Below are 25866 nucleotides of genomic sequence, written 5' to 3' on the forward strand. Positions count from 1 at the left end.
TATAATATAGAGTGTATAGAGTAATATATTGTAATATAGAGTGTATAGAGTAATATATTATAATATAGAGTGTATAGAGTAATATATTATAATATAGAGTGTACAGAGTAATATATTATAATATAGAGTGTATAGAGTAATATATTATAATATAGAGTGTATAGAGTAATATATTATAATATAATTGGAAGTGTTTCCAAATCCCTAGCATATTATTTTTGAGATTCAGGGACAAGAAATCAGTATTCCCAGACATTTAAAATTTAAGATTATCTTAAACATACTTCTAACAATCTTCATACTACTATCTAAATAACTAAAATTATTTTTTTAAGAATAAAACATACTAAGCTTGGTAATACAAAGAACTGCAGCATACAGAACATTGAAGTAATGGAAACTAAAATTTAAACTTCAAATCTCAGCTAGGTGGTGGTGACAGTAGCAACAGCAGCCGCACACGCCTTTAATCCCAGGCAGACAGGTAGATCTCTTGAGTTCAAGGTCACCTGGCTCTACATAAAGGAGTTCCAGAACAGCCAGAACTCTGATCACAAACAACCAGAAGGCATGAAACAGTTAAAGTTGACAGACTTATTGCCATTTCCTGTATTTTCATTCCCAAAATGATCATTGCTATAACTCTACTATTTAGATATCACCAGCACAAAGTTTCCAGATCCATGCACAAAAAAAATTAATATGCTGTCTTCATACAGTGAGTACTCCAAAATAGAAAACTATCCTTGTAGCAACTGAAGTCTCAGGGACAGATGCACTGATTAGAGATTTCACAGCAGTACTCAGGCTGTCTCAGGGCCTCGAGCCAGCAGATGTTGCATCTTATGACTCATTTAGCTGTTCACTCTGCACTAATGTCCACTATATTAGACCACGCACATAGAAGCAAAGAAGGAGCCAAAAAGACTCCTGCATTCTGTTCATGCAAATAATAAAGCTTCCATTTGAATTTAGATTGTTTTAAAAAAGAACAAAAAGTCATACTTGCAAGCACTTTTTTGCTCTTTAATCATTGAAGGCATAGAGTTTCTACAGGGAGACCAATGCTACAGCTCAGCAAGTCTGTTTATCACATAGGAGCGCAACACTACAGATACCAGCAAATGCCCTTATTCCGAATTAACCTTCTATGTCTTATTACAAAAAAAGCTAAATACTGACATTCTTAAAGCTCTTTACAAAGTACAAGATAAACTTACCTTAATTAAGCAATTTTCTTCAATTATTTCTAAAACTTGTTCATTGAAATAATTATCTGAAGAAAATACTTGTAAATTTAAATAATGTTAATATACTAAGGTTGTTAACAATTTAAATAAATTATAACCAGAATTATTTAATAACAGATCAAGGGAGAAATTCAGGGAAAAAAAGACAGTGGCAAAGTCTCTACCCATCTACACTGCAGTGTGGAGTTCATGTTCGTGAAGTACAAAAGAAGTTAGCTAGCAGTCTAAATATTGATTCCAGCATCAATCTGAAACCTTATCGAACAGTTACACTTTTTTCTTCCCAACAAGGAAAGAGGAATAAAAAAACCTGCAGCACATTTTAGCAGGAACTAAACTAGAACATTACCATTAAAGTGACAGTGGGTGTTTGCTTAAAGCAGTAACTCATCAGAATCAAATTGTGCAACTGAAGGTATTTCACATATGTGGAGTTTATAACCTGTTACTATATATATATTGAAGGCTAAGTTATAATTAGGAAAATATAAATTAATAAATATAGATATACAATTTATATGAATGTAACCATGCTTTTACTTCACGGAATCTTTTTAATGAAACTGTCATGTAAATAACAGTCAATAGGCTGCACACATTTAGTCAACAAATTTGGTTCAAGGCAAAAAAAAAAAAACCTCCACATCTCCATTTAGTGGCTGCAATTTAGATTATTCTAGCATGTAATACATTAATTGTACAAAACAAAGCTGATGTCACAAATACAAAAGAACTTTTTTGCAAAACAAGCACAAGTCATTTCTATGCTTCCACTGCTGGCTGACAAGTGATGAGCACTTTGTTCAAAAATATGCTATGCACACAAAACAACAGGTGGTTATAAAAGTAAAATATAGAGAGAAGGGAAGCCCCATGCTCTACCAGCCAGCACCCAGATCCCTACCCCACACCTCAGGCAGAATCCCCTGCTCTATCAAAGGTCATGCCAGTATCCAGATCCTAGCATAATCATTACCAGGGAGCCTTACTAGCAACTGATGGGAGCAGATGCAGGGACTCACAAACAAACATTAGGTGTGTTCCTATGTTTATGAGCCCATGGGTATGTGCAGGTAGACATCCCTATAGCCCCACTTAGGTGTTGGCTAGAGGTTGACATTGGATGTCTTCTTTGATCATTTTTTGATCTATTTATCTTACAAGCTGAAGCGGGGTCTCTTACTTGAATCCACAGCTTACTTACTCAGGCCGTCAGGCTAGATGTCTTGCTCTGGAAATCCCGTCTTTGCCTGCAGAATGCTGGAATATAGCTAGGCTATCACTCCATCCTAGAATTTATTTAGTTGCTGAGAATCTGAACTCAGATCCTCATGACTGAACAGCAAGTACTTTACAAGCTGAGCCATCTTCCAGGTCCTTTGTCTGACCTACTGGGAAGGGTTGTGGTGCACCAGTGACACTGACTACACAGATATTAGTTAATGAGGACAGAGTTTTGGTTTTTTTGAGACAGTGTCTTATGTAGCTCAGGTTGGCCTTGAATTTACCACACTGGTGAAGCTTGTTTCAAACTTCTGATCCTTTTACCTCAGAGTGCTTGAATTAGGCTATAATTCTATATGACCACTACTTCTGTCTTGTAAGGACCTAGTTTTTTAAAATTTAGATATGAAACTTGAATTATTATAAAATATATGCCAAAGTATTGATATACTGGCAATATGTGAATATATTATCTCATAAAAAAATTTTATCGCAATATTAACCCTAGTTAGTCTGATTAAGCTTTCCCACACCTCGTTTACTGTAAGGTACCCACCCTTCAGCTACCTCTCACTCCTGCCTTTCTCTCTCTCTCATCTTTATTCACTTCCTGTTTTTACTTCCTAATTATAACATCACAGACCTTTCACAATCTCTAAAATCATGTTCCCTAACAGTATCCCAGCTTTCCCCTCCCAGCTACTTTACCCAACTCAAATGCTTTTTTTTCTTCCAAGCTCAATCTAATACTTAATCCTTATTTTTACCCACCATATTTCCCTCCCACACCTCATCTTACTAACTAACATCTCATATATTCCATAGCACCCTTGGTTATTTATCCTCCAACAGTTACTGAAGTCAAAGTGCCACTCTAATCACTGCTACTAGAGACATCTGCAGAATGGTGATACCAAGCAATTGTGGTTGTTCTTGCAGTCGGTATCATCATTGCTGGAGGAGGACTTGGCACTGAAAGGAGAGCTGAAGGTATCCATGTAAAGTTTGCAAAAGAATAGATTGTAAGGAAGTTGGTTCCATAAACTCAAGTAAGTCTAACACAAAAACTGCACTGGTTTACAAAACCAAGCCTGTTTCGATAATAACATTTTTAACTTCACAAATGACAGAGTTCTGACAGCTAGGAAGAATGTCATTCAAAATTGGATGCTTGAAGATCAAGAGATTCTCTTGGATCTTAGAAGTTGCTCTCACATCCCTGATTAATTTCAACTCATTAATGATACAAAAGCTATAAAAGAACCCCTACAGTTGTCTATTTTGGGCTGAGGACAGAAAATGAGGCCTCAAAGTTACATCAGAAAAAATATTCAAGAAAAAGTAAGACTGCTCCAATCACCTAAAATACATATAAGACCACCAGGGATATAAGGATATATACAAACAATTAAGCTGCAAATAGTAAACTACAGTTTCGTATACCACTGCAGTGCAAAGTAGAGGAACAGTTTCTGCCGAAGTATTTTCCAGAGTGAACAGAGGTTGGCTGTTAGAATGCTTTGTATATGAAGATGAAAATTACTGCATAATTATTTATCCCATTATTTATTTGATGACAAATTATTTGAATTTGTACTAAAGAAACAAAGAAAACATATGGGCTTTGGTCAAATTATTTGCTGAAGCCCAATACTAGATTAATTTAAAAAATACTGATGAAAAAGATAATTACAGAACCCAACCAGGGGAAAACTCCATTATTTTAGAATACAATCAAAGACAACTTTATATTGGCAATTTGTGTCTAGGCAAAAATGTGTGACCCATTTAAAACTTCTAAATGACAAGCTATGGAGGGGGAAGGTGGGCTCTTGAAAAGAGAAGTTTATGTTCATGGTAATTAAAGGTGATTTACTAACATATAAACACCTAACTTAACCTAAGGGGGTGGAGCAGTTGGATGAAGGCATTTTTACCTCCTCATTTAGCAGTTCAATAAAGCAGCAGTGCCTGGAGGGCTCGAGCTCCAGCGGGAACTAGAGACTGGAGTTCCACCTTCAGCTTTTTCAGCCAAGCGCCCACAACAAAACTAAAGGCGCTCTCTGGAGCTGTGTTGGTGAAGCTCTAACTAAACAGTTGTGACATATGAAATTCAAACAGATATAGGGCTAGTAATATAAAACAGAGAGAAGACCCAGCTGCCATTAATAATACAGGAGAAAGGATAAGGCCTCTATTTTTTCCTTGCCAAAAATTCTAACCATCTGCACAGAAACCATCTTTACATGAACTGATCTTAGATGTGTCCATTAGGAACTGGACGGACCAGCTTAAAAGAGAAACAAGGCAAGAGAAGTATAGTTCGCAAATGCTTACAATCCTATTTGAAAAGAAAAGAGGGGAGTGTTTTCTAAGGATTAAGACTGCATATTCAGAAACAAAAAAGAAATGGCAACAAAATACAAAATAAAGGCAGGCAGATCTCTTTGAGTTCAAGGCCAGCCTGATCTACACAGCATGTTCCAAGACAGCAGAACTACATACTAGAAAGATCCTGTCAAAAATAAATAAACGAATAAGATAAAATCCCATGGTACAACTAGCAGTTATTCTAAAATCTGAAATGCTATATTTAGCAAAATAGATTCTTACTTTATAAAATAAGGACTGAAAATAAAATTAAAGAGAGTAAATTACTGGCTAAAAAGATCTTGAGCTTAATATGATGATTATTCTTAGAGAGTAAAAGTAATGCATTTCTATGTCCTAAAACTAGCATATTGTACATGTGCAAAGGATACCCAGCGTCATACTAACCCCAGACCCCTGTGATACATTTCACACTGAGAGAAGTGAGAGAGTGCACAGCTGAGAGCATGTGCAAAACCAGTAAAATCGTCATCTGTTAGCTAGCCGGCCTTCCTAGCTACAGAGAAGTCAACAAAGTTACGAGTTAACATCCAATCAAAACAAATGTTTGAGGCATAAATATTAACTTAGGAAGAGTCAACCTGATATAATACCTACATTTCTATCTCCACCCCACCTCTTCCTTCTCCCACAAGAGGAATATGAATTTTCTTTGCTGGCTTTCAGACCTGTGTAAGGCATACCTCTCAAATTAGCTACAACACACTACACAGCAAGTGTCTTTGCTATTCATGGCGTATTCTCCCATCTCAAAACAGTCTTTTTTAGAGCTTTGGAAAATGAGTAACATTCCAGAACACTGACAAATGAGCAGCACTCAAAATCTGTGGCAAAATCAGTGACCTTCTTATCAACATTCTACTCAAGTCTAAGCTATGGAGCCCACACCTTCCTTCCTTCCTTCCGCTGAAATGCTAACTTGTCCACCCTGCTTCCTGTCTTCTTCCATCAAGTATCTCTACATTCCTTTACATGCCTATAGGACCATGTACTTTCCTGAATAAAAATAATGTATCTATTACTTTTAAATAAGTGTACTCTTTCTTCTTGATATTCACATAACCTAATCCAGTTTATTTCTATAACATCTCATTTTGATATTCTATGTTATTAATATTATGTGGCATTGATTGACTTAACATTTATTACAGGTTTTTTGGTTTTTTTCTTTGTTCATTTCTTTTTTTCCTTTTTTGGTGTGTGTGTTTGTGTGTGCACATGTGCACATGGATCTCCTCACCTGTTTCATGCCTATGTGGAGATCAGAGGCAGCATCCAGTGTTTCTTTCAACCTCTACTTTTGAGTATACGTGGGGGGATGCTTATTGGTGTAGGTGTGTGCATATGTGCATGCTGGCTCACATGTCTGCACATGTGGAGGAGAGGTTACACTGGTATTTTTCCTCAATCACTCTCGACTTTTCACTTTCTGAGAAAGAGCCCCTCAGGGAATCCGAAGCCCATTGACTCCTCCAGATTGCCCAAAAGGCCAATGAGCTTCAGAGATGCGTAGCAAGACATTAAAAACAAAAATCAAAGATGGAAAAATATCCAGTGTTCCTGGATTGACAGAATTAATACTGCAAAAAAATGGCTATACTACCAAGACTAATCTACCTATCAAAACTCTGATGTTATATTTCACAGATTTTTGGAAAAAAAAAACATTCAAGAATTCATATGGAACCATGAATATATAAAAGACCATGAACAGCCAAAGGTAAGAACACTGCTAAAGATATTTTAATACCTGACCTCTAATAATACTACAGAGTTACAATAATAAAGACAGCCTGGTACTGGTATAATAGATGGGTAGTCCTATGGAACAGAATGGAGGACCTAGAAATAAAACAACAAAAAAGATATGCCCACTTAATTTTGACAAAGAAGACAAAAACATACACTGGATTAAAAATAGCCTTTTCAACGGTGCTGGCAAAGCTTGCTTTCTACCTGCAGAAAAATGGAGTTATTAGGCTCATATCTTGTACCTGGTACAACAATCAATTCAAAATAGATCAAAGACCCTAATTTAAAACCTGAAAAGCAATATAAAATAAAATAAAAACAAAAAGAACAAACAAATAAATAAATAAAACCTGAAAAGCTGAAACTTCTCAAAGAAATCCATAGGGAATTCTCTTAAAGATGCTGGGGTAGGCAAAAACTTCCTGAACAGAACATGTAACACAGGAGCCAGCCCCAACTACTAACAGATGGGACTACATTAAAATAAAGTTTCTGCACAGTGGGAGCTGGAGAGATGTCTCAAGAGGTTAAGAACCTGTATTGAATGAAGACTCTAGAGCTGAGAGCAACAAACTAAAAGTTAGCAGATATGACCTGGAGCCAGCATGGCATTTGTATCTACAAGCGTGACAGACACATACAACACACATGCTCAAGTACACATCTAAATAGAATACACAATGGTATAATGCATTTACTAACTGGTCATTAAAGAAAAAGTTTCTCAGCAGTGGTGGCATAGCCTTTAATCCCAGCACTTAGGAGGCAGAGGCAGGTGGATCTCTCTACAGAGCAAGTTCCAGGACAGTCAAAGCAACACAAAGAAACCCTGCCTCAAAAAACAAAAAAAGGAAGGAAAGAAGGAAGGGAGGGAGGAAAGGAGGGAGGGAGGGAGGGAGGGAGGGAGGGAGGGAAGGATGGATGGATTGTAGGTCTGGAGTTGCTGCTAGAGAAGCAGGCTAGTAACTATGGAGTTGCAATTGTTGGAATAGCAGATCTCGGAGCAGCTACTGTGCCGAAGTTAAAACAATACTCATCAACCTGTGTAAGTTAAAGACTTGCTAACATCCATGTTCTTAGGAACATGATGGTGGGGGCCATCTATGTTTGGTGCTAACACTAGAATTAGGCAGAGCAGTTGTAACAGTCTGCTCTGTCCCTTAAGAGACAAGTCACACCCACTCTCTCACCTTCCACCTAGGCAAGTTGATCTTCAGCTTCCAGCCTGAGTTTTTTTCCTTTTCCGGAGTCCTTTCCTGGAAGAGGCAGCTTCAGCTTCTGTCTCTCCCCACTTCTCCCCTTCTGTTTCTCTCTCTCTCTCTCTCTCTCTCTCTCTCTCTCCTTCTTCCATTTCTCCTCCATAACCCACTAAATAAATATCCAACCTCACTATGCATGGTGTGCCTATCAGTTTGTCTCTGCCCACCGTGTGGCTCCCTGCCCAGGACCTGTGGTGTGGTCTCGTGGCATGCCCACTGCAGCCATTTGGGGAACTGTGCCATTGCTGCCTGGGACTGACTGCTCGCAAGACCAGCTGCCGCTGCTTGGGGACCTGCAGAGTTTCTGCCGCTGCAGCCACAGGCAGCATTTTACTTAATCCATTACAGCAGTCACCTATACGTTTTACTGTTTGCAGGTTAGATGCCTCAAGTTTCGCTACTTTTCCTCTGGGAGTCCTGTCAAATGATGAGCCTCCAATCTTGGTCTTCCTCATGATCTTTTGCTTAGAAGGTTTAACCATCTCCCCATCCCCAGTTACTGTTCTTATAGTCAAAAGAACCCAAGGTTCTTACTGTTCTTTGTACTCTGGCTTTCCATAAGCACCAATTGAGATGATCTAGATTTTCTCCTTACTCTTTGTATCTCTAACAGATACCCTAGGTGCCTTTTCCTCCTTGGAAGCAGAATCTCTTTCCTTACATATTTTGCCTTCTCAGCATGAGGAAAAACAAAAGTGCAGAAAAGTTCAATACAAAAAGAAGTAAAGCCTTGTGTAGAGCTCTTATCAAGCATACACACAGTTCTGGGATCAATCCAGCACAATTAAAAATAACTAAAGTGAAATAAAAATGCCTTTATAATCACCAAGTCAATTCACACAGAAACACACCTCAGGTCTCTAATCCAAAACAAGGGATAACATCCAAATGGACTTACTATCCATCGTAGGAATACACTGACTACGCAGTGATCTCATGGAGAAATGACAGAACAGTAGGTTAGAAATCAATAAATTAATTCATGATTCATCTTACAAAGCAAACCACTTTCACCTATAAGCCATTCATTTCTATTTGGGTGGTATGGAAACACACACATTAGTCTTAATTAATAAGCAAACAACTGTACTTACGTGTTAGATGAAAGATCCCATCACAGGCACTAATATGAGATAAAAAGGCATTCCCCAGGCCCTGCCCATTGTGAGCTCCTTTCACAAGGCCAGCAATATCCACTACATTTAGGAAAGCAGGAATCTTGCTGAAATACAAAAGATAATTATAAAGAGCCTGTTTATCAGCCAACTGAATTTTCCAAACATTTCATATAAATTAATTACGTGGTTCTTGGAACAAAGTTTGGAAAGTACATAATAATGGAAAAACTAATAGCCCCCAAAATAAACAAACTTTCTTTCCATTGTGACTCTTTTCTTTCTTTTAGTGTTTATTACATTGCTAGTTTGTGCATGTGTGTGTGCATGTGTACATATGCCAGAGCTCACTTTTGGAAGCAGAGGACAAATTGCAAGAGTCAGTCCTTCCCTTTGGCCATGTGGGTCCTAGAGGTCAAATTTTGGTAATCAGTCTTGATAGCAGCCTCTCTCACCTGCTGAGCTATCTCTATGGCCCTCTATTGTGTGTGCATGTGTGCATGCGTGTTCAGAGGTGAGTGGAGGTGTGTGTGTGTGTGTGCATGCAGGAACATTCACAGGTGTCTTCAAGAGCATGTAGTGGTCCAAAGTCAACACTGAGTGTTCCTCAATCACCATCTACTTTACTCATTGAGACAAGTCTCTCAAAAAACACAAACACAAAACCCTCAGAATTCATAGACGCGGCCACTCTGGCTGGCCAGCTTCCTCCAGAGATTCCCCATCTCCCCCTTCAGAGCACTGCGCTGCATGAGTGCCAGAGATCCAAATCCAGTCCTCACTCACAGAGCCATCTCTGCTGCCCCTGTTTTGTACACATGTGAATGTCAGCAGGCATTGTGTTTGCAAGTGTCCACACACACATGTATTCCATGGAACCAGAGGTCAACCTCAGGCAATGATTTTTGGCTATCATCCACCTTGTTTTTTGAGACAAAGTTTCTCACATATCTGGAACTTACCAACAAGACAGAAGGCAGACACAGTGAGGAGTGGTGGTGACCTCACCTGCGATAAAGCAGGTGGATCTAGACTGAGAGGCATAGCCTTCTTACTCTGTTCTCAATGTGGACACGCAAGCACAGGATATGGGTTTTTCTAGAGTATTAATAACTTCCTGAATTTATTTCTGAACATAAATTATAGGCCACCGGCTCTCTCTAATCCTGCCCAGGACTGCAGAGCTCACACGGGTTTTCTCCTGATCAGTATTTGCCCTCTCCTCTCCAGCACTGATATGATGTTCCTGTGATGCTCAGCAGGCCTGCCCCTTTGCTGAGTCCTTTATAATCATTCTCTTGGCTCCAGCAGGCTACTGTCTATTTGGGCCCTGGCTGTTGTGAGGCTGTGTATCTGCCAACAGGCAATCCTTGTAGAGGTCCAGCTGCCACTGTATGCCACATGATGCTGCTGAAAGTTTCAAACAGTTAAAGACGCAATAAATCTTTTGAATTTCAAATCTGTTGAAATTTTACTAAAAGCCATCAATTAAAGGCTCTTAGGAAATAAAAAGACTGAAAGAAAGACTGAAGTTTATAAGGTCAAAAATACAACTTGTATGAAAATATGACTGCAGAACTAAGAATACAGATAGAACCAGGTGTGACCACGCCTGTAATTCCAGAACCCAGGAGAACAGGCAGGTAGAGCTCTGTAAATAAGGCCAACCTGGTCTGGTCTATCTACATAGTGAGTTCCAGGCCAGCCAATGCTGTACAGTGAGATGCTATCTCAAAAACGAACACAAAAACCAGTATTATGTAGTATAAGGTTGTACAAGCTCACATTCGACCAATCACAGATCAAAAATATTCACAAAAAAGAAGCCACACTTACAATGAGCATGCAGATTCTTTCTTGTCATTATACAGTGTGTAACATTTCAATTAACTGAATAAGCAATGGAGATGGTGTGAAATATCTAAGAGGTGGTGAAAAGGTTCTACGAATAAAATGGGCACAGCACTGAGGTGAGCAACTTGTGATATCCTAGGGTCTAAGAATCAATCCCCCATTCGTGGATACCAAGCTACAACTACACCTTAACCAGCTATTGTGTTGCATACCTGTAATACCAGCACTGTAATTCCAGGCTGAGGCATGAGGACTATGGGTTCAAGGCCACGCTGAGCTACCTAGTTAAAACTTGTGTTAATAAACAAACAAACAAAAAAAACACCTAAAAACTCCACTATCCAGAAATAACCATCAATAAATTTGTGACCTTCATTACATACCTTTTCCTATGCATAATACATACATATCCTTATACTACATGATTTCATCATGTAGTAGCATAAGGTGATTTCTCCTTCTACTTCACAATCTCAAAAAAAAATTACTGTATCAACATAGAAAATCCTCTTCCTTTTTGTAGTACTCCACATTGCTTTTATAATCATCCAAAGTAATGCTACATTAATTCTGGAAGAAACGTGATTCTGAATATATCAAGCACACGTTTACCCCGTCTCTGAGCTTCCTTACCTGGCTGGCTTGTGGTACTGGCAGAGGAAGTCAAACCTCTCATCCGGGACAGGCACTCTGCTCTCATTAGGATCGATAGTGCAGAACGGGAAGTTCTCTGCGGAAGCTTGACTATTGGTTAGTACATTGAAGAAGGTGGACTTCCTAAAACAAAGGAAAGACTTTCAGTCAATCCTTAAATTGATGAGAAAACACATCTAATACTCAAAATTATAAGGAAAAATCTGGGAAGGGGGAAGAAGCAGTTTTACTAACACAAAATATCAAGTTTGATATATAATTTGTAATTTTATAATTAGATTATGTTCCCTATTTCAGTCTACTTGGAATTTGAAAAGAATGTTCCCAAAGACCTTTTGTTACAGAAGATAGCTGGAGGCTCATATAATGTCACAAAACACTCTTCTCACAATGCACCCCAAAATGCAAATCTCATTTCACCCAAATCCAACACAGCCTTCTCTAACATGACATACTGAAGCTAGCACAACTGTTCCCAAAGCATTCCAAATTGAGGAGTGGCTGCTACTTGCAAAGAAACGGGAGGTCAGAGCTCACATTAACTTCTCATTGCTATTACACAAGGATTACTGGTAAGTCTCAAATATGAATTATGAAGGTAAAAATGTGACTTTTCCACTCTATGATTTAAACGAAGATAAAAAGTGCATTCATATGGAATAAACTAATCACTAATTTTCCAATTATCTGCTTCATATCAAGTGATGTACTCAGAGGATGAAGCCAGCCCATAGTAACACCAGTCATGTTGTAAATGTGCCAGCAGTCAAATCTGAAACAAAGTAAAACTTTTAAGGACTTGCTGAGCCGCTCCCATCAGCAACAGAGAACAGCAACCTCACCACAAAGGCTTTCCCTCGCCCAGACAGAGGGCACAAGGGCTTTAAAGTGAGAATCACGGTCACACAGTGTTTCTGGTTTTAACCCCAAGGAGGACTGAGGAAGTGGCTAAGGATTTAGTTGGTAATTACAGGGCCAGCACTCACAAACTCTGGTTAGGCGTGATTATGTAAAAATGTTTACATATGGACTAAATTTGACAACAAAAAAAAATACTCAAAAAGTCTAACAGTTGTGTTACTATGGTGGAATTAAAAATGATTATTTTTCTCCAAAAACCTAAAGGTAAAACTGTTTCTTCAGATGAGGTCTAATTAGTTCATGCTCATCAGGGGAAATCAGACTTAACCAGAGCACACCTGATTAAACTTTTAAACTTAGGAACCAGTCTTTTCTTATTCTGTTTAAGAGCCCTACAGAACGTGATGAACAAAGTGAGGTCCAAGGCTGCTCTAGTGCTGCTCCTGAGAAGCCTGCTTTGACAGACGCTGGACTGCCCTACCCTGTCTCTAAATACTGCACTTGCATCACACTGAGACCACACACTGCAGCGTTAGGTAGGAACATGTGCCAAATGAGCACATAAACCACTGCTGGCTGGTGCACCACTGCTCAATCAGTGGCTTTCGAATGCCCGGATAGATTGCATTACAGAGGGTAAAGCTGAGCAGTACCAGGCCTCTTAAGATCCACCAGTATACAACTCATGTTTTCAATATATCCAGATACATGGTATAAAGGCAGGTTTTACAAACATGGGGCTAGACTCATGCTCAGCTAACAAACCACAAACTGGTGGTGAGCGCTGTAGGATTTATAGTGGCACCCATAACAAGCTAGCATGTAGGGAGCAGAGGAAGGCCTGAATGAATGTGTATTGTTGACACCCACGTTACCATGATAAATAAAGATTAAGGCCTTAGGCCCACGGTGAATTTGACAAAGTTGGTTCCTATATAGGCCAGGCTCCACTTGATGGCAAAACTTTCCCTCGGGGTCCAAGTGCAAGAAGAATGACCACTGTGTACGAAATCTAGCAACCGCAGCTTTCTCTTGCAAACTGCCTCCTGAGTTCCCTCACCCTGTGCTGAGGTTCCAGGCTATGGCAGTAGGTGTGACTCCAGGGAGCATACAACTCACCTGACCCAGTTTTTCCTGTCCATGTGTCTGTCTGATTTTCCTTAGTGTTACTGTCTCTTCATTTCCTTGTCACCCTGGTCAGAGTTCCAGGACCAAGACCCATAAGACACAGTACTGCAACAACGTCAAAACTCGAGGACTAACATGACTGGGAGGAAACACTGACTCCTCTTATAAAACCGCACTTTAATTTCAATCTTATAAAAACAGATGTCATTTTTTTAAAAATGGTGTATATATTTTAAAGGCATAATCCATTTCATTCCCAAAAAAGTTGCAAGGTTGGGCCAGTGAGAAGGCTCACAGACAAAACTGGCAACCTGAATCTAATCTCTGGTACCTGCTGTAAAGGTGGAAGGCAAGAACTCACTCCACAAAGTTGTTCCCTGACATACCAGGTATGCACGCAAACACTCCTGCACATATACCATACACACACCTGTATAATACATATTTTAACCTTTAAAGAACTATAAAACAACATAATTTAAAACGTTAATATATAGACACATGGAACAGCTACTTTTAAAAGAGAATTTGCATTTACACCGAGGTCTTTAAATGTCATGGTCAAGACTTCACAGAGAAATAGCTAATTTCAGGTCTGGCACAAAGTGTAATGGCAGAATGCCTGCAATCCTAGCACTTTAGGCTAAGGCAGGAAGATCTTGAGTTTGAGGCCAGCCAGGGCTATACAGAAAGATCCTGTGTAAAACGAGAAAAACACAAACAACAAAGAAATAACCTGGAATTTCAATTTTTCTCACAGAACAGGAGGAAGCTATTAATAGTTATGGAGCTCTATCAAAGAACTGAGTGCCTGCCATCCCCACTATTTAGGAAGGTGAGGCAGGAGAGCTTAAGCCCAGGATATCACAAAACCAACCTTGGTAATACAACCCGACCAAGGTAAGAAAGATGAAAAAGAGAAAGAGAGAGAGAGAGAGAGAGAGAGAGAGAGAGAGAGAGAGAGAGAGAGAGAGAAAACGGGGTTGGGGGAGGACCAGTATCTAGAGCCAACTTTAAAAGGCCTACTAACCAAAGGTCCATCAATCTGAGCATATATCAAAATGGCTAAAACATATTGTAACAAATCAAATATTTACTATACATAGTAAATAAACCTCAAAAAATATATGTGGGTAGGAGGTTGCTTGTTGGTCCCGGCTGCTCAGCTCAAAAATAATCACACAGAAACTGTATTAATTAAATCACTACTTGGCTCATTAGCTCTCACTTCTTATTAGCTAAGGAAGATGAGCATTAAAGTCATCTTGTCCTTGTGTTTTTATATATTTCTATTCTTTTGAAACAGGTAAGGCGTTGGTCAACGGCTCACTTGGAAAAAGACTTACCGCGCAAGCATAAGGAACCAGTTTAGATCCCCTAAAAAACGGAGTGCTTCCCCCAACTGCAATCCCAGTGCAGGTGATGCAGCACCAGGTGGATCCATGGAGCTGGCTAGCCAGCCAGTCTAGCTGAGTTGAGCACCAGCATCGTCAAATACTAAGGTGGAGACTCTCCTTCCTGCATTCCATCAGTTTCCCCAGTCTCATGCCCAGCCCTGCAGCAGTCAGCTTGCAGAGGCCTCTCCACCTGCACAACCGCTCTGCCCTGACGACTCCTCTAAACCTTGCAGCTGATCCAGCTTTCCTCCTTCCTGTGGTGCTGCTCAGCTCATTCCTGTCCCTTTGTGCCAGCCACCTCCTTCTAGAAACACTTTCTACCTGAGATCCCAGTAGCCACACACCTGACCTGGACTCAGATCAGTGTTCAGCTCTCCATCATCAGAGAAGCGTCCTCCCGTAGTAGATGGGAAGAAATACAGAGACCCGTATCTGGACAATGTGCAAACAGTGGCAGACTTTAGAACTCAGTCTTAAATGGGGCATCTCCATCATAGCCCTCCCCTCAGGACTAAGGATCTATGCCGAAGACACCAAGGAAACAGTGCGTCCCAGACAACAGGACTGACACAACATAACCTCGCAGAGACTGTGGAAACATGCACAGGATCTGCACGGGTCCAAGACAGATGGGGGACCAGTGCTGAGGTGAAGTAGACATGAGCCCCCATTCCTAACCCAGAAGCTATCACCAAGTGCCAACTGCTCAAAAAGTTTCCAATGGAGTCTTATGTGTGTGATGTAACACACACACACACACACACACACACACACATTTAAGAGAGACTAACACAAAACAAACTCCTTTTTGGAGATGTTTGTCTCACAATGCTTTACATAGGCATTTTTTACCCAGTCTCTTGCTAATAAATTATGGTTTCCGATTTTGTGTTTTTAATGGCGTATGTGTATACACATATATGTATATTTCTTTGGCTTTTTTGTTTGGTTGGTTTGTTTTATTTGCCTGTCTGTTCTCTAGAGAGAGAGAAGGCATGGAATTGGATGGGTGGAGAAGTGGGGTGAATCTGGGAGGAAGGAAAATCAGAATAAGAATATATGGAAAAAATGTGTTTTCAACAACAACAACAAAAAAGACTGGAAATAGATTAAGGCAGAGGCCCTTCCCACATCAAATTCAGGCTTCCATTTGCACATGTGCACACACACACACACACACACACACACACACACACACACAATGAGAACACATCAAAGATATTTAAGGGCCAACTTGAAAGAGCTCCCAAGAGCTGAAGCCAAAGCAATTTGAGCAGTAAAATTAAGAGGTAGTAATGGATTCTAATCCAAAGGATAAAATAAGTCTCATTAGTACTGATTAGAACTATACAAATGATTTAATAAATAAGTAACTCAACATACAAGGACAAGGAGCATTTCAAAGAATACAAGAAGGAATAAGGAAATTACCTTTGCGTTGTGATAATTTTGTGATCTAACAAATGAAGCTTGCCTGAAGATCAGAGTTCAGAGCTAAACCACTAGTTAGGCACAGAGGCTAGAGAAGTGGTGGCACAGGGGCAGGCGGAGTTCTGTGAGTTCAAGAGCACCCTAGGCTACGTGAGAATGAATCTGTCTAAAAGAGAAAAAGAGCTCACACAAGGTAATTCCAGCACTTGGGATCACAGGCATTAATGCCAGCACTAGGAAGGTGGAGCCAGGTGCTCAGATGCAATCTGGAGATGCAGTCTGAGGATTTGTAGAGAAAGGATCACCCCTTCGGTCTGACAGAGGTAAGAACTCTCTAGTGGCTGGCAGCTATGCTTCTCTGATCTTCAGTATTAACCCCTATATCTGACTCTGGGTTTTTATTATTAATACCTATTAGAATTTGTGCTACACCTTTGGAATGCCATATTAATGATTCCTACAGAATTAAAATGTAGTAAAAATAAGGCAAACCACGTGTGGTAACTCATGCATTTGATCCCAGCACTCAGAACTTTGGAAGCAAAGGCAGACAGATCTCTGTAAGTTCAAGACCAGCCCGATCTACATAGTAAGACCCTATCTCAAAAAGCAAACAAATAAAATAAGGCAACTATCGTTGAATACCTAGCACAATATATAAAGTATTTAAAATCACACATATGTATTAAGTCTTATAAACATATTTAAAACGTGTGACAATTTGCAGAAGCTGGTTCTTCCATTATGTGGGTTCTCGGTGAAATCTTGCTTAACTGTGTCAGCTCTTTTAAATGAAAACATTATGATCATCAATATTTGCAGACTACAAAATATCTTCCTCAGAGTTCCTTTACAAAACAAGAACGGGGGATAAGAGAGATGGCTCAGCAGTTGCAAAGGACTTGAGCTTGGTCTCCAACACCCACATAGGAAGGCTCACAATCACCTCCAGTTCAAAGAGAACCTGATGCCTCTAGCCATTTGCATACACACATAATTTGTTTAATCTAAAAAAGAAAGAAATCAAGAATGGAACCAGCTAGAAGGGGAAAGTTGTAGGCATACTAAAGCACAATTCCCTGAAACATCAACCAAGCAAGAGAACTACTTTCCTGGGGTAGTTCTGGGGTGCTTGAGCAGAAAATACCACATGTCTCACAGCGGTGAGTTTGTGTGTTTGTGTGTGTTTTAAAATATGGGCTACATTTCCTAACCTTCCTTGTGACTAAATTTTTGGTTTTGTTTTTGGTTTTGGAGACAGGGTTTCTCATTAGCTATAAAGCCAGTACTGGAATTCGCTCTGTAGACCCGTTTGGCCTTGAACAGAGATTTGCCTGCCTCTGCCTCCCCAAGTGCTAGGATTAAAGGTACAAAGGCCCGTGTCACCACCGGGCACAACTAAATTCTTGTGACTACCTTCTGGCAAAGGCATGGTAGCAGAAGTGCTGTGTGGTACCGTACTTTATAGGGAAACGCTGCTGAATTATTGAGTTCTTTGGCACTTTGGGTAAGCAGCTGTCTGCAGTTCATAGCAACCTAGGCCATAGGAAAAGGCCACAATCCTAGGGATTGCTGAGCCAAAAAGAGCCTGGGTTCCCTAAGTCTATCAGAAAGGATGTCCACTATGACTAAAGTAACCAACCTATGACTACACAACACACTAAACTCTTTAAGACAAGGTACTGGGGATATTCTAACACCCATAACTCAAGCTAATGCCATGCAAGAAGAGCTATCCATCCCTGACACAAGTCTAGAACACTGAGCAGTTTCCTAAGAGCTTCTAAGTCTTTCACTCACAATAATACAATAGTCTAACAAGAGGCAATTTACCAAGAAACAGTAAGACAGACCGAGAAACCAAATGTCCATACTCTTAGCACGATGATACTCTTTCTTCATTAAAAGCAGTATTAAAAATATGTCTCTTTATCACTAAGCCTACATACAGCTTTCAAAGGGGGGAAATTATCCCATTCACAAATAATTGCTACTTTCTACAAATAATTATTGGGTGTTCACTATATTACTAACACCAGTCTAGGCACTAGAAATATGTCAATAAACAGGAACAACACAATCTTTTCCTTTATGGAACTGAAAGTCTAATTGGAGATGCCAAACAATTCATTCAATTAGTTATTATGTATGAAACACTCAGAACAGAGACTTGCACATAATAAATGTTCAATAAATGTCAGATTAGCTTTCTGGGCAAAGGGACTTATACCTGTAGTACCAGCACTCAGTAGGCTCAGGCAGGAAGATTTTTGGGAACTCAAGGACAGCCTGGGCTACACAGTAAATTCTAGATCAGCATGGGTTACAGAATGAGACCTTGTCAAAAATGATATAGGATAGGATAGGATAGGATAGGATAGGATAGGATAGGATAGGATCAGCCAGGCTCAGCGGTACATCCCAGAAATAGGGAGGCAGAGGCAGGATGATCTCTGTGGGTTCAAGACTAGCCTGGCTTACAGATCAAGTTCCAGGACATCCAGGGCTACAAAGAGAAACTCTGTCTCAAAAAAAGAAATAATGAAAAGAAAAAAGAATCACCCAGGTCAAGAGTTCACACAGCTGAGGTGCATGTGAATACCTGCCTGTATCACCCAAGCTCTTATCCTTCTGTAGCACGAATTCTAGTTGGTCTTAAGAATAAAACCCAGAGTCAGATACAGGGGTTAATGCTACAGATCAGAGAAGCAGAGAGGCAGCAAATAAAGAATTCTTTTACCTCTACCAATGCTCAAACAGGAGGGGTGATCCTGTCCTCAGACGGCATCTCCAGACTCCATCTGTCTCCACACTGAGCTCCTGTCTCCTCCGGCTTTAAACTCCTCACCCTCTCTCTTCCCAGCCACATCATGCCTGTCTCCACCTCCCTAGTGCTGGGATGACCTTGTGTGAGTTCTGTTTCTCTTTCAGACATATTCAATCTTTTTTTTTAATTTAAATTTTTATTTTTCAAAACAGGGTTTCTCTGTTGCTTTGGAGCCTGTCCTGTAACTAGTTCTTGTAGACCAAGCTGGCCTCGAACTCTCAGAGATCCGCCTGCCTCCACCTTCAGAGGATGTGTTGGGATTAAAGGGGTGCACAGCCACCACCACCCACCACCACTTAGTGACTTAGTCAATCTTGTAGCCCAGGGTGGCCTTGAACTCACGTGCCTCTGTCTGAGATAAAGGTGTGTGCCACCACTCCCTGGCCTCTTGTGGCTTGCCTTCACCCTTCTGATTTTTAAGCAAGTTTTAGTTGTTAAAATACAAAATATCACAATAAAAGTCTAATTGCTCACTTTTCCAATGGCTTAAAATGGTCAAGGTTTGTGTTTCATACAGTGAACCTGACCTGATATAGTTTAATGGAAAGACCGTTTTATAAGAAGAAATTTTACACAAGCACAATTGTCAAAACAATTTTCACAGAAGCCCTGAATTAAATCTTCAGGTCCTCCCTAACAAAACAGTAAATTCAAGCCACAAGAAGCTCAGCAGGTACCTACCACCAAGTCTGAAGACCTGAATTCAAGCCCCTGAAACCACATGGTAGAAGAACCAACTCCCACAAGTTGTCCTCTGATCTCCAATATTTGCATCATTGCCCACAAACAAAAAATAAATAAAAAGATAATTCAAAATATTTTAAGTAAAATGTTACTGTATGTAGAACATACCTCATAAAACTAGAGGACTATTTTGAAGCTGAAAGCATAAATACCATATTTATACTGAATAATAAAATCTTTCAGGTTATTTTCTCATATATTAATTATTATTATACTCTATATAACTCCCTGAAAAAAAACTTACATAAAAAACACTTAAGATCTTAAGATGGCCCTTTTCAATGAGTCTCATCTGAAGTTAAGAAGCTCCAACTACAGTGATTCCAAAGAGATGAGGGCCAATATCAAAAACTTTCTTACTGGTGTAGAAAAACTCACTGTGAACATAATCATATTTTGTTTTCAACTGTATTGACAGTACCCTACAGCACCTGGCTTGATTAATTGTTTTGCTATGTTTCCACTGTTATTTATTATTACTTTACAAGTAGACTCTAGCACAGCAGGAAACCCCTTCAAAATATAAGCCGCTCCACAGAGCCTGAAATTGGGACAACCATATCAGCTCATGTTTTACATCACGAGAATCTAAGACAGGGGTACGTGAGCATACCACGCACCATTCACTGAGGACTCTGTCACAGGGGCTCCAAGGGGCACAGAGAACACAGCTGTTCTACATGCCACTGATCTAATGACCTAAAGTGTGCACCCCAAAACGTCCTAGTGATCCTCATAATCCACGCTGTGCCTATTACCCTAATCACTTTTTTGGGGGGCGGGGGGGTTTACAAGACAGGGTCTCTCTGGGTAGCCTGGCTGTCCAGGAACTCACTTTGTAGACCAGGCTGGCCTCCAACTCAGAGATCCTCCTGCCTCTGTCTCTTGAGGGCTGGGACTAAAGGTGTGTGTCACCACTGCTTGGTTTATTCTAATCACTTTTAATATGCATGTGTGTTTCTTGTTTTTGAGACAAGATTTCTCTATGGCCCAGACTGGCCTCAATGTCACAGTAATGCTTTTGCATTAGCCTCTCAATGCTAGAATGAAGACGTGAACCGCCATGCTTGGCTAAGAACATTTAAATAATGAGAAGAGCAGACACCAACCATGTAAGTTACATGTGCAAAGAACTGTATGATAAACCCCATACATACTTTCTATCACTGACTTATGTGCAAATATATTATACATAGAGTTAACTTTCATTTTGAAAACGACAAAATTCAGTACTTTGTTTTCATAATTCTCAAGTTTAAAAACTTTTTTGTGTACACATGTATGTGGCATGCATTTGAATGTTCAAAAGTGTGTAGACATGGTGTATGTGTGTGTAAGGCAGCCTGATGCTAACATTAAGTGTCTTCCTCAATAGCCTGCCACCATACTCATTGAGGCAGAGTCTGTTGCTAAACCTAGAGCTCATCATTTTGGCAAGACTGGCCAGTCAGCTTGCACTGAGAATTTCCTGTCTCAGCCTTTAAACCTGCCGTACGGACTCTTCACCCACCTCCCAGCAGTATATTCGAAGGACTCTCCTCTTTCTCCAGTAAAAATTCGCCCTCTAGACAACCCTCTTCTCTCAAGAGTGTTAGAAAAAAAGTTTTAAGACTATTTCCTAAATTGTTCTGCTACAAGGCTGGGGCTATCAGCCTAGGTAGGAGGTCCAATTCCAACAAATGCAATAGATTGTTTCTCCCAACATCTCAGGCAAACAGAAGATTTGCCTCATTGATATTTTAACTCTCCTTGCTTCTTCCTAAAGGTAGCAAAACAATGTAAATAATTCACTTCAATTGTGCAAAACAACTAAAATTAAATAAATAAAACACATGTAACTTAGAACCCCGTTTTGTAGCAATAATATTCTAGCCCTTTTCAATTTGCGTCCTTATTGCCTTGTGAGTTTCTATTTCTACAACAGGACACAAAAGTCTATAAAATAAAAATATGACAAGTCTCATTGTTTACTTACCCAACATTTGGCAATCCAACAATACCAATTTTCAGCGAGGTGCCAAATCTTCCAATGATTGGGGGTGGTTTAATTCCATCTCCTCCCTTTTTCGGGGGCATCTAAAATGTCAAAACAAACTTTTTAAAGTCTCCTACAAACAAAACACATTTCTGTATATAGAATATATTACTTGGTAATAGATAATAAAACATACTGTATATACTAATCCACAACTAAAATAAGAGCAAAATCCATTCTGTTTTCAACAGAAGGGGGAAGGGCTCTGTAAATACATCAGATTCTAATGTTTGTCAGAGAGTCACTTCTGACTAGCCCCAGAAAGACTGTGGCAGCAGGAATCAAAGAGAAACATAAAACTTAGTTCCAATCTTCCATCCTGGCTGCTGACAACCACCGTCTTAGCCTGTCGTATTATAGGAAGGAAAGAAAGCATTCTGAAGCAGGGGCAGAGACACAACTCAAAGAAAACCTATTCTGGAAAGGCCAGCAACCAAGTCACCCCTCACCAACCATTCCTCCATCTTGCCCTTTCACCTTGTTTTCCACAATGGTCACGGCTAGGCCAGGAGGTCCTCCTAAGCCAGACCTTCCCACTTTGATTGCAGGCATGGCTAATCAGTCCTTATAAAAATCGGTCTTCAAAATCAACTTTACACACATTGGCTGCTTCTCAGGCGCTCATCCCACGCCCTTTTAAGTTCCAATCCTGAGCTCCAAGCACGCTTAAAAGTAAGGGCCCTACCAATAGGCTATACAGCCTCATTCCAAATACTTTCAACCTTTTGATGGACAAGTCCAAACTTTCTGTCTTTGCCTGCTAGTCCTGGTTCCAAGGTCCTCTGTGCAAAATTGGATCCCACTTTTAACACCGCAATAGGAAAAGACGAGAACGGCAACCTCGCGTCTCAGAAGCTGGAAACTACAACTGTCCCTGTCTTCTGGCTGGTTTGTACCTCCTAGGGGCCCCCCGCTCCTGAAGTGCTATTCCAACCTGTAATCCCAGATGGGGAGGCCAAAGATCTGCCTTCTTGGAGTCTTGACACCTGTTCCGGGCCCAGCTCCAGGCCTCCGATGAACAGCTGCATGGGGAGAGCAGGTCCAGTGCTGTGGCCTACGAGGGGTGGCCGGCGGCGTAGCGGACCAGGACCCCCCCACACCACCTTTCCCCTTCTGGCGTCCCGCCCTGAGGCAAGGCTGTCCCCAGACTGCGGCGAGGGCCGATCTCGTGGTCGCGCGGCCTAGTCCCAGGGTGCCTCATTCATCCACACGCCCCACGCCGTCCGTGCCCTCAGACCATCTCGGCGACCCGGCTCCGGCCTGGCGCCAGCCTCCGAGCCACTGGCCTGGGCGCCCGTGGACTCCCACGGGAACTCACCGTGCAATGGGTTGACGATCGCGCCGGGGTACCGGGCTGCAAAACCGGTGGAGCCGGCAACCGGAGGTGGGGAGGAAGGCGGAGAGAGCGCAGGCCCGGCCCTCCGCCGAGCCGCACGCACGACGGCGGAGGCGACGGAACGGGCGGGCCGGGGCGGCACCTGTGCGCAGGCCACGCCCCGCACGGGCCACGCCCATTGGCCGGGATGCCGGATTCCCCCGGTGGGCGGGGCCTGCGAGGGGGCGGGCACTTAGCTGCCGCGCCACGCTTCCGCGTCTCAACACGTGGGCTCCAGCAAAGCCTCCGCGTTTCCTTCCGCTCGGCTGCTCCCGCTCCTTCGTCCGCTCCACCTCGGATTCCCGTTGGCCCTGACCGGCTTACCCGAGATCCTCCTTCCGCCACCTGCACGGCGCAGCCCGCCTCCCATTTCCAGTAACTTCTTTCAGACGGGCTGACAGTGAGAGGCCGTTCAACTTTCTCCAGGACAAATGGACCAAGGAAAACTTTGCGTCCAAGGCGCCCCTAGCACAGAAGTACAGAAAACATTTAAAAGAACCGCCATACCCTTCCCTACTGCCACAGACACACCCCTTTTCTCAGGGTAGCTAAGAACAGAGGCCTTTGGAATTTGGAAAACATGATTTCCTCCTGGTTATGAGACTATTGTGATCCATCTGACGAGGTTATTGGGGGGGGAAAAATAATATATATAAAGTCTCCACACCTGCAGGCTACACTATGAACTCCTCTGGAAAAAGTCTTTATTAGGTTTTCTTCAGTGACTTTCAAGTATTTGTTGCCGTGAATGTCCAAAAATTAACAATTGTTTTTCAAGCATACCACCTGCAAATAAAGGAAAGGAAGTGAGTTTGTAATAAAGTTGCATTAAGGTTTTTCTGTCACCCTATGAGATCTGAGATCTGAGGAAAGTATTAGAGCTTTTTTGAAAAATGTCAAAGACAACTTGTCTTTAGTTTTATTATTGTTTAAAGATTGTTAACTGTGGTCCTGTCCTCACTTTACACAGTTATTACTACACTATACACTCAATATAGTACCCTTGTCAGCAAACCAAGTATTTGTAAAATAGATGTCAGGGGAAACTAGTAGAAATTTTGTAGCCACCATCAATGTAACTCATGACCGCCCAAAGTCATTCCTCAATAATAGTTTCTTGCTCTTTAGTAATGAAACTCTCTAGTTGGTTCACAATGCTGCTTATGAAAACAGAAACCACAGAAAAAGGAAGGAAGGAGGGAGGGAGGAAAGGAAGAAGGAAGGAAGGAAGGAAGGAAGGAAGGAAGGAAGGAAGGAAGGAAGGAAGGAAGGAAGAAATCCACTTAAGAATCCCAAATAGCCCCTCACTCCGAGCAATCAGCCACTTCAATACTAACTGACAATTTCCCCCAGTGTGGAGTAGTGGAATCAGCTTCAACTTATCACTGTCTTTTGGCCAAATCTAGCTACTTCTCCCATCTCCAATCTACCCATTCCCTTCAATTCACACCATCAAATCCTTGAGTCAATTACTCTTCTCTTTGTAGCTGTATCTTGCCTCGCAGCCCGATTAGCTGACTTTAAAGCGCCTTCACAAAGCAGGTCATACAAATAGACCCCCAGTGATTCTGGCAGCTGCTGCTGTCAACACTTGCCTACTACACCTAGGTCCTCAACCTGAGGGTCTCAACCTTCCAGGTGACCCTTCCAGAGCGCTCACAGCGATATTCTGCATAATTTACATTACGATTTGTAACAGGAGAAGGATTACCATTATGAAGTGGTGAACCACCACAACATGAGGAACTGTATTAGGAAGTCACAGCATTAGGAAGGTTACGTAGCGTTATAATAACTGGACCCCATTTCCAGCCTACAGTGGAAGAGTCAGGAGGTCAACTTTTATTCACAGGAAATGCCTAATTTGCCTAATTTTGATAGTTTTTCTAAGGGCCAGCCAGGTAGATGATCAGAAGGCCAGCCAGGAAACCATGATCAGAGCGTCCCTAGGTGTGACCTCCCTGTCATGAAGCAGACAGTTTTGAGAGAACATTCAAGTGGGTATCTGCAGTTTACACATGAAGGGGGAGTCCGTGAAATAAGCAGTGATCAGAGGGAAAACTAGTGTGACTTTGCCTGTCAGGGGGCTGCTTCTGGAACCATCTGCACAGAGCAAAGTCTAGCACCTCTCCAACTTAGAAAATTTCACCCCTAGTTTTCAGAATGGTGATGCTGGCCCAAACTGGAATCAGATTCCTGAGCTCAGATCATGCACCGGGTCACATTACCGGCCACATAGAATAAAACAGCACAAGATTGCATTGCTTTCTTCAGAATGACATGATTTAAAACTCAGGGGTTACTCATTTCTGGAATTTTCCATTTAATATTCTAACACTGTAATTGGGTGTGGCTAGATAAAGCTTTAGGAAGTAAAACCACAGATAGGGGTCGGGGCTATTGCTATCAAGATGTCCCATTTTAGGGGTGTAATGGTTCCATGGTTAAGAGCACTGGCTGCTCTTCCAGAGGACCCAGGTTCAATTCCTAGCACCCATCTGGCAACTCTCAACTGTAATTCCAGTTCCAGAGAATCTGATGCCTTCTCTGGCCCCTGAGGGAACCACGC

At 41.3% G+C, this 25866-nt stretch overlaps 1 protein-coding gene across 2 annotated transcripts in view; it reads right to left on the reverse strand.

Annotated features, from left to right (window-relative positions):
- The window catches only part of Ola1 (Obg like ATPase 1), a 123316-nt gene extending 99918 nt beyond the window's left edge, over positions 1 to 23398 (reverse strand). Inside the window, exons 1-4 of one of the 2 annotated variants that reach the window (XM_048425758.3) lie at positions 23241 to 23398; positions 21863 to 21963; positions 11479 to 11622; positions 8971 to 9098 (exon numbers count right to left, since the gene is read on the reverse strand). In XM_048425758.3, coding sequence (XP_048281715.1) covers positions 8971 to 9098; positions 11479 to 11622; positions 21863 to 21963 — 373 coding nt within the window. In that variant the 5' untranslated portion in view covers positions 23241 to 23398. Of the gene's footprint in view, positions 1 to 8970; positions 9099 to 11478; positions 11623 to 21862; positions 21964 to 22856; positions 23002 to 23240 lie in introns of those variants that run through there. The other variant, XM_085680948.2, reaches the window with a different exon arrangement.
- Between the last annotated feature and the right edge of the window lie 2468 nt (positions 23399 to 25866).

This window comes from Myodes glareolus, chromosome 21 (genome assembly GCF_982192425.1).
Source record: "Myodes glareolus chromosome 21, mMyoGla1.1, whole genome shotgun sequence".
Classification (NCBI taxonomy): Eukaryota; Metazoa; Chordata; class Mammalia; order Rodentia; family Cricetidae; genus Myodes; species Myodes glareolus.